Below are 9,769 nucleotides of genomic sequence, written 5' to 3'. Positions count from 1 at the left end.
TTATTCCAATATACAACATGCTATCAGGCTGTATTTTGAAATAAAATCCAAAGGTGCATGGCATGTGTTTAGAAAATAGGTTTCCATTTTAAAGATGACATGGTAATACAAGCAGGAAGTCAAACTTAGCATTAATAAAGCCGATCCTTGAAACTAAGAAACATGATATCTAGGTGGTAGTTAGATAGCAAATAAAACACTAGAAGGCATTGAAATACATATATGCATTAGAATTCATGGAAGTTGTGAAACACACGCATCTGGACTGCCTTATCTATTGCCAAGGCTTGGTAGCACCTGCTATCTTTCGGCACCACAGAAGAAGGGCACTTTACCCTCCTACAACAGGGAAACAGTTAACATGACCATGGATATGTTCTTGTGTTTATTTGGACTGGCTTGGATACAGCCGTTTACTGTGTCCCTGCACACCGAACATATCAGAGTAAAAACTAACCACGTGTTGCATGTGATAGATGACATGTTTGTCGGGGTTAACATTGACAGCGGACGGCTGAGGTACAATCTGAAGTTTCACAATGTAAGGTAGGCATAACATCTGTGCAAACATGTCTGTTCATTCTGTTACATAGATTACGTTACTTGATAGATGGGGTTGTGGGCAGGTCCTGTTGATGGGTGGAAATGATTGAACATATATTTTAGGGTCAATAGAATCCATATTAACAAAATGCGACAAAATGCGATGACTAACATAATTTTTGTCAGTTATATGTGAACTTTAGTGACCTTCTCTACACGCCTACCCTAAAACTTTTGGCGGTCTTTGAAAGAGACTGCTCTACTGAACACTAAAGTTGTGAAATTTAGACACCAAAGGTTAGAACTGATAAAATGTTGCTAGACAAAAAGCGAAAAACCGAAGTCATCATTCTGGTTATAGATCCACATCAATAGGTTATGGATCCACATCGATAGGTTATGGATCCACATTGATAGGTTATGGATCCACATAGATAGGTTATGGATCCATATAGATAGGTTATAGATCCACATAGATAGGTTATGGATCTACATCGATAGGTTATGGATCCACATGGATAGGTTATGGATCCATATAGATAGGTTATGGACCCACATACATAGGTTATAGATCCACATAGATAGATTATGGATCCACATAGATAGGTTATAGATCCACATAGATAGGTTATGGATCTACATAGATAGGTTATGGATCCACATAAATAGGTTATGGATCTACATAGATAGGTTATGGATCCATATAGATAGGTTATAGATCCATATAGATAGTTTATTTATCCACATAGATAGGTTATAGATCAACATAGATAGGTTATGGATCCACATCGATAGGTTATGGATCCACATTGATAGGTTATGGATCCACATAGATAGGTTATGGATCCACATAGATAGGTTATGGATCCACATAGATAGGTTATGGATCCACATAGATAGGTTATGGATCTACATCGATAGGTTATGGATCCACATGGATAGGTTATGGATCCATATAGATAGGTTATGGACCCACATACATAGGTTATAGATCCACATAGATAGATTATGGATCCACATAGATAGGTTATAGATCCACATAGATAGGTTATGGATCTACATAGATAGGTTATGGATCCACATGGATAGGTTATGGATCCATATAGATAGGTTATGGACCCACATACATAGGTTATAGATCCACATAGATAGGTTATAGATCCTCATAGATAGGTTATGGATCTACATCGATAGGTTATGGATCCACATGGATAGGTTATGGATCCATATAGATAGGTTATGGACCCACATACATAGGTTATAGATCCACATAGATAGATTATGGATCCACATAGATAGGTTATAGATCCACATAGATAGGTTATGGATCTACATAGATAGGTTATGGATCCAAATGGATAGGTTATGGATCCATATAGATAGGTTATGGACCCACACACATAGGTTATAGATCCACATAGATAGGTTATAGATCTATATTGATAGGCTATGGATCCATAGAGATACGTTATGGATCGCATAAGGTTATGGATCCATATAGATAGGTTATGGGTCCACATAGATAAGTTATGGATCCATATAGATAGGTTATGGATCCACATAGATAGGTTATGGATCCACATAGATTATGGATCACACAGATAGATTATGGATCCACATACATAGGTTATAGATCCATATAGATAAGTTATTGATCCATATAGATAGGTTATAGATCAACATAGATAGGTTATGGATCCACATAGATAGGTTATGGATTACATAGATAGGTTATGGATCCACATAGATAGGTTATGGATCCACATAGATAGGTTATGGATCCATATAGATAGGTTATAGATCCATATAGATAGGTTATGGATCACATAGATAGATTATGGATCCACATACATAGGTTATAGATCCATATAGATAAGTTATTTATCCATACAGATAGGTTATAGATCAACATAGATAGGTTATGGATCCACATAGATAGGTTATGGATCACATAGACAGGTTATGGATCCACATAGATAGGTTATGGATCCACATAGATAGGTTATGGATCCACATAGATAGGTTATGGATCCACATAGCTAGGTTATGGATCCACATAGATAGGTTATGGATCCAGATAAATAGCTTATAGGTCCAAATAGATAGATTATGGATCTACATCGATAGGTTATGGATCCACATGGATAAGTTATGGATCCATATAGATAGTTTATGGATCTACATACATAGGTTATAGATCCACATAGATAGGTTACAGATCTATATTGATAGGCTATGGATCCATAGAGATACGTTATGGATCACATAAGGTTATGGATCCATATAGATAGGTTATGGATCCACATAGATAGGTTATGGTCCACATAGATAGGTTATGGATCCATATAAATAGGTTATGGATCCACATAGATAGGTTATAGATCCACATAGATAGATTATGGATCACATAGATAGATTATGGATCCACATACATACGTTATAGATCCATATAGATAAGTTATTGATCCACATAGATAGGTTATAGATCAACATAGATAGGTTATGGATCCACATAGATAGGTTATGGATCACATAGATAGGTTATGGATCCACATAGATAGGTTATGGATCCACATAAATAGGTTATGGATCTACATAGATAGGTTATGGATCCATATAGATAGGTTATAGATCCATATAGATAGTTTATTTATCCACATAGATAGGTTATAGATCAACATAGATAGGTTATGGATCCACATAGATAGGTTATGGATCACATAGATAGGTTATGGATTAGGTTATGGATCCACATAGATAGGTTATGGATCCATATAGATACGTTATGGATCCACATAGCTAGGTTATGAATCCACATAGATAGGTTATGGATCCAGATAAATAGCTTATAGGTCCAAATAGATAGGTTATGAATCACATAGATAGGTTATAGATCCAGATAATTAGGTTATAGATCCAAATAGATCGGTTACATATCCACAACAACACAAATACACAAGAATCACTTTCTTTACATAGCTTGAGTTTTCTTTAGAGTGTTTTGTCACAATGAATCTTATGCAAAGATCTAAAAGTGATAGAGATGAGGATGTCCAACTGGTCTCCTCGATTTCTAGTTCACTTTGGTAAATCAGTGGTAAATCCGTGGGAGCCGTGCCAATTAACACTTATCAGAGGGGTACACAAAGGCCGCAGCCTAGACTACCAGTTGTCCAACTTCCATTTTTGTGGAAGTCGCGTTAGCTGAGCGGGTTAGGCGGTTGATTTACGTGGTAAATTACGTGGTAAATTACGAGGAGAATTTCGATTCATGTGTATAATGAAACAGATCAGCCACAAGGGAAAAACACTAAGTACACTGCTTACTAACGAATTCCACTTCCAAATTCAATATAGATATTATGAACAAGGGAACCAGTCATTTCAAATATTGGGTTTTAATTCATGACGTTTGCTTTCATTTTTGGGTCTAGGTTTCCTGAATAGCTAAAACAAATGAAATGTACACAATATTTAAGTGAAGTCATGCTTTTTCTCATTGATTGCCTTTCTGTCCAGCTTTATCATTGACCGCTCAATGATCAAATAGCAAGTTTCACCCCCTCGTTGCTCCAAAACGCTGCAAGTAATTGCTATGTGGGTGTAAACTCCAAATCACTTGAGGACAGTAATTTGACTACCAGTGCATTTTGTTGAGCCTAAAAATATGTTTTTATCAACAGCTCTCCCAAACTGCTGGCCCTTGGAAAAGCTTTAGCACCCGGGTATCTGAGAGTCGGGGGCACATCAGGGGACTACATGGTGTTCGACCCGACTCACGACATTGCTACTGGACAGCAGTTCCAGCTCCGAGGTGATAGCTGGATAGGATAGTTATATCTTCCAAAATGAACAACAATAAACAAATATATACAACTTTAATTCAATCCACTACCGACTACTGTGCTGATACAAACAAGTCCAGATCGGACAATAGTTTGGAATACATGTAGCATCATTCCATAAAACTGGGCCAACGTCTGGAAACCCCGTCTTCCGACCATTACTAGTGAGGACTGTCATATGTCTAGATAGGAACATGACTACGTTCCCAAAATTCAACAATCCTGACATTTGTCGACGGATTTCTTGATTCAAATCCGCCACGCTTCAAAATGCATTGTTTGGTTGGCCTCATTGTTTTAACATATATGAAACCATATAGTTTTAGACAGATGCAAATCCGAAACATATATTTTCAGCAACGACCTGGGATGATCTCAACATGTTTGTTCAAAAGATTGGACTCAAACTGGTGATTGGTCTTAACCTAATGCTCCGTGACGGAACAAAGTGGAACCCATCAAATGCTAAGCTGTTGCTCAAATATTCCTCTGACAAAGGGTATCCTTTTGCCGGGATTGAACTGGGAAATGGTAGGTTTGAAGCCATATATATGTCACATCTATCACAGATAATTTAAAAAAATTGAAATATAGTTGTTTGGAATCCGCACAGAACAGGTCCACAACAAGAAAAAGATACGTAATCAGGCTGGATAATTTCGTTCATACGTGCCACGTATCCTATTTGGGCGTTAAACAATAGACGGTCACATCGTATTATTACTGAATTATCTGCGTCTTTTCACACTAACATTGAATGCAACACCCTTAAAACATTAAGAATGATATGAATATAATTTGTATATTAGTTCCCTTCTCCTTGATGTACCATACTCTGTGTGTAGACAGGATCCCTTGTTATTCGTAATGCATAATTACCGTCGTATGTTTTGTCCATGAAGCACCAAACTTTTATTACCGACAATGGAATACAACTGTCAGTGAAGCGCAACTGGCCAGTGACTTCAAAGAGTTAAAACAAGTCCTCCAAGGAACGGCCTATAAGTCTAGTCTAATCCTCGGACCTGACGTGGCCAGTTATGAAGACAAGTTTTTAAACAAGTATGCATTAAATACACATTTCATACGCTACACTTGGGAGTATGGTGCTGATAGCCCCAGTGCTAGAATGTTGTTTTACAAACTGAACCACCTCTGTGCTTACTATGGTATGTTAGTCTCACCCTTTGTGTCAAATCTAAAGCATTCATTCAATAACTGACATGGGAGCACGAGTGTGTCAATCCCTTGAGTTGCATCCTTGAGGTTTGGATTTACCTTGCCCCAGCTTAAACGCCTGAAACCTGTGTCCCATCTGTCGTTCCTCATTATTCCAAGCGGCGTTAAACCATTCGGTAGCTTTTATCTTTTCACACATCAGATAAACGGTTTCCACAAACACGAATGTGGTAAATGCAAGTGATACCTTCCTCGATACCCTCTTGTCAAATGTGATCATGCAATTCCAGCTTCCTGACCGATGGCGGAGCCAGTGCCGTAGACGTCCTGACCGTCCATCAGTGAGTATCGTCCTTGGGTGGCAGGGTATCAGGGACGTGGACGTCAATGAATCATTCATGTCATTATGGATGATCCAGTAGCATCGGGTCTTGGGGTAGCCAAATTAAAGCATCCGTTCGTCCCGCTGAAGACCCGGGTTTGATTCCCTACTTGGTATAATGTGTGAAGCCCATTTCTAGTGTCCCTCTCTGCGATATTGCTGGAATATTGCTAAAAGCGGCGCAAAACCATACTCACTCCAGCAGCAACCGTGGATTACAGCGAAGACATATTTGCCGAATAATGGATATATAGTAGCAGCGGGATGGTAACTGATGCTTATAGTGGACGCCGAACAGAAATGAGTAGATCACCAATCACTTTGTGTAACACACTTCAATAACAGGAATATATACAAAATAATAAGAGGAACAAAAATAGAAAGGAACGATTGTTTGGCTGGTTGTTGCGTGTACCTTAATACGGTTAGGACGTTTTGTGTTAGATTTTATTCTTTTCAGTTACTACTTTAATGGAAACACAGCGAAACTCGAAGACTTTTCTGACCACTCTATAATGGACCGTCTTATATCCGAAGTTCAAACAGTGGTGGGTATGGTGCGAAGCTATCATGGCCTGGTGGCGTGGCTAGGGGAAACTTCTTCTGGCTATGGAGGCGGCACTCCTGGCATTGGCAATAGATATGTGGCAGGCAATCTGTGAGTATTTTAGCTATTCAAAGGGTGTTTGTTTAACGTTTTCTTTTCAAACAGTTTCATGCTCAGAGTAGATTTGTTTATAAGAAGAGCCTGTAATCAGAAGTAGAAAGCAACGTGGGAACGTCAAGTAGAACGCCTTGAATGAAGGGCCAGCATATGTTGATTTAGAATTCGATTGCTAATAAATATTTCTTAGATGGTGATTACTGATGCGTTCAGTTCTGCAGAAACACCAGGACTATTTTGAAAATATTGGGATTCAACTTTAAGACATTGTTCTGTAAAAGTTTACGCGGGTAGGATATACCATTGATGATGACGTCTTCGGTGTCTGTGCCACAATTATCGTCCAACTGTTTTCTTCTTTTCTATACATGGTTTGTTAAGAAAGGATTATTAATCTAATACTGTGAATTTGTTCAAATTCTTAGGTGGCTTGATAAACTGGGAGTGTCAGCAAAATATGGTATAAAAAGGGTCATGCGTCAGTCATTCTTCGGAGGGCATCACTCACTTCTTGATGACAACAGCGACCCTACTCCCGTGCGTGAACGCATGTTACGTTAATATATTATCATGTCATATTAACAGCTACAAAATGTCATTATGTCGGAGGGGCGTTTAGGTAGCCTAGTGGTTAAAGCGTTCGCTCGTCACGCCGAAGACTCGGGTTCGATTCCCCACATACATACAATGTGTGAATCCCATTTCTGGTCTTCCCCACCGTGATATTGCTGGAATATTGCTAAAAGCGGCGTAAAACCATATTCACTCACTCACTTACTCATTATGACGGAATTCCATATCATGATAGGTGAACAGTACCTTGTGCTTATAGGCCGTATGTAGTGACCAAGGCCTTCGAGGTAGTCTCTCATGGATCATCCTGTTTCGACCATCGCGACATCAACTACATTCGTTTTGTTTGTTTGTGCTGTATGTTGTTGCTACACCCAGCGATATACCAGCTGTATGAAATGTAGTAAATTACCGAATCTGGACCAGACTATCCAGTGACTGACATGATGAACATCGATCAGCACTATTGGACTACGATAACATGTGTCAGCCATGTCAGCGAGGCTGACCACCCGATCTAATGATTTGCCTCTTACGACAAGCATGGGTTGCACTAAACAATATCGTGTAATGACACCATGATTTCATTTACCAGGACTATTGGTTGACGCTTCTTTACAAGAGACTTGTTGGCAACAAAGTATTTGATGTTCCATCCTCATCGGACAACATCCGACTATATGCCCATTGTACGAAGCTTAACAAGTGAGTTCACAATATAAACTGTATTCACAACCTGGTCAACATTTCCCAACAATGCACACTGCACAACAGTTTGGTCATAGATTACCATTAATCACCTTGAGAAAGCATTTTATCAAAGTCCAAATATACACACAGTCATTGCAATTTGAATCATTTTAGAGCTATGCCAGGTACTGGCAGAACAACAGCTGAGTGTCCGTGATTTTCAGGAAGGAATGTTTTGGTCTGATTGGTACGTATCATAAATATCGAATTCGACTTAAGACGTTACAGAGATGTAATGCCTATATGTGAGATTCCCGTGGGTGGCATCTGGATCTTTGCATAGCTAGCAACTATGTGACGTCATCAAAACAAATGACGTCACTTAAATCATTATGACATCATGCCCTTACAAGTCATTCATATGATATTTTCAAAAATGAATGAATTGACTAGGTTTCAAGGAAAGTAATACTAATAATCCTACATATTGACATCACTTTTCATGTTTCAGCGTATATAACTACAAGCCTGGAAGCATCACAGTGTATGCCCTCAACTTGAATAAAGACCCCGTACTCCTGACTATATCGGATCTGAACATCAATAGCATGGACAGATTCTGGCTGACTCCGGAGGGAGGAAACCTTACGTCAACGTTTGTATATCATATGTTTTCTTTCAACTCTAGAGCTTATGGACTGTGTCCGTGTTGCAAAGCCATCAACAACCGGTTTAAATAATGAGGATAAAGTTGAGAGGCATTTGCCTCAAAAGCAACTCTTGACGCAAGAATCTGTAAAATGACCTACGACAAACTTTCTTCTTTGATGGACATTTTAGAAGTTGAGTTGATAAAGAATGATGACAATTGTTATAGATATACAACTTTTTTATTCTGTGAAGGGTGAAGTTTCGACATAGATGCCGTTGTCAAGCAAGTGATGACAACGACAACGCCTTTCACAGAATAAAAGAAGTTGTATATCCATAACAATTGTCATCATTCTACGACAAACTTGTTCACACATGCTATAGTTGCAGGACATCTGTTGGATCCACAGATGATCAAGAAGAATAAGCAGACCAACCAGGTTTTATATTCTTTCCAGAAAAGTCCAACTCAATGGCAACACTCTGGAACTTGTCAATAACCAAATACCACACATGATGCCAAGATCTGTTGGAAGTGGGACAATGAAAGTACCCGGAAACTCATTCGGCTTCATCGTCATCCCTGACGCCAACATCGCGGCATGTCAATCACAAGGCCACGGTACCATTGTCGGATAGCCATCTGAAAATTGTAATAAAATGTTTACAAACTGCCATGATGGTTGTCTTTTGGAATGTAGACGCGTTAGGTGGCCTTTGAAATATCTTAATTTTGATAACATCCTCTATTACTAACTTCTATTTACAAGTTTCAGTTAATCTACATGTTTCCCCGAGTGGAATTAGACAGGAAACACAACACAGGGTTATTTAATTATACAGTTATATTCATCCCTGAAACGACTTCACACTGTGCAAATACAACAGTATGTGTTTGAATAAATGGTTGGAAGGTTTAGAAGGTTCTTAAGTTCATATAATATGGAATAAACTGCTCCAAAAGGAGGCTTTCTTATGCTCTCACACTGTAGCATGGTACGAACCGATCTTAGGGTTACACGTTTTAAGTTTAAAATCACCTCTTTACAAGATATGTGGAATAGAGTTACTTTTGCATCCTTAGACCAGGAAGATCATGGCTATGCGACAGTTAAGCTGTTGCCTAAATGATTCTTCAACTCAACCCCCTGCACCAACGCGTCTTATCACCAGTAAAGCTCCACATCGTCAACACATATTTAACATTTGTTTATACATTGAACGCCTTGTTCGAATTCACTC

The 9,769-nt window shown here is 38.7% G+C and overlaps 1 protein-coding gene across 1 annotated transcript; it reads left to right on the top strand.

Annotated features, from left to right (window-relative positions):
• Nucleotides 1–247: 247 nt before the first annotated feature.
• LOC124291163 (heparanase-like) lies at nt 248–9,202 on the top strand. The gene is made up of 10 exons (XM_046728096.1): nt 248–546; nt 4,227–4,357; nt 4,746–4,919; nt 5,291–5,450; nt 5,858–5,908; nt 6,410–6,607; nt 7,039–7,150; nt 7,782–7,891; nt 8,388–8,531; nt 8,986–9,202. The coding sequence occupies exons 1-10, from the start codon at nt 362–364 to the stop codon at nt 9,164–9,166; spliced, it is 1,446 nt and encodes a 481-aa protein (XP_046584052.1). The 5' UTR covers nt 248–361; the 3' UTR covers nt 9,167–9,202.
• The last annotated feature ends 567 nt before the right edge of the window (nt 9,203–9,769 follow it).

Source organism: Haliotis rubra, unplaced genomic scaffold, assembly GCF_003918875.1.
Source record: "Haliotis rubra isolate DU_JTF1 unplaced genomic scaffold, ASM391887v1 Scf484, whole genome shotgun sequence".
Taxonomy (NCBI): domain Eukaryota; kingdom Metazoa; phylum Mollusca; class Gastropoda; order Lepetellida; family Haliotidae; genus Haliotis; species Haliotis rubra.
The sequence above is the reverse complement of the archived record's forward strand: the minus strand, read 5'-3'. Positions and strand labels throughout refer to the sequence as shown.

What these genes read in the sequence shown, in the direction of transcription:
- LOC124291163 (XM_046728096.1), top strand. Translation starts at nt 362, where the DNA reads ATGACCATGGATATGTTCTTGTGTTTATTTGGACTGGCTTGGATACAG. An exon ending in CTGAAGTTTCACAATGTAAG is followed by an intron (nt 547 to 4,226) that starts GTAGGCATAACA and finishes TTTTATCAACAG; the next exon opens with CTCTCCCAAACTGCTGGCCC. An exon ending in ACAACAGCGACCCTACTCCC is followed by an intron (nt 7,151 to 7,781) that starts GTGCGTGAACGC and finishes TTCATTTACCAG; the next exon opens with GACTATTGGTTGACGCTTCT.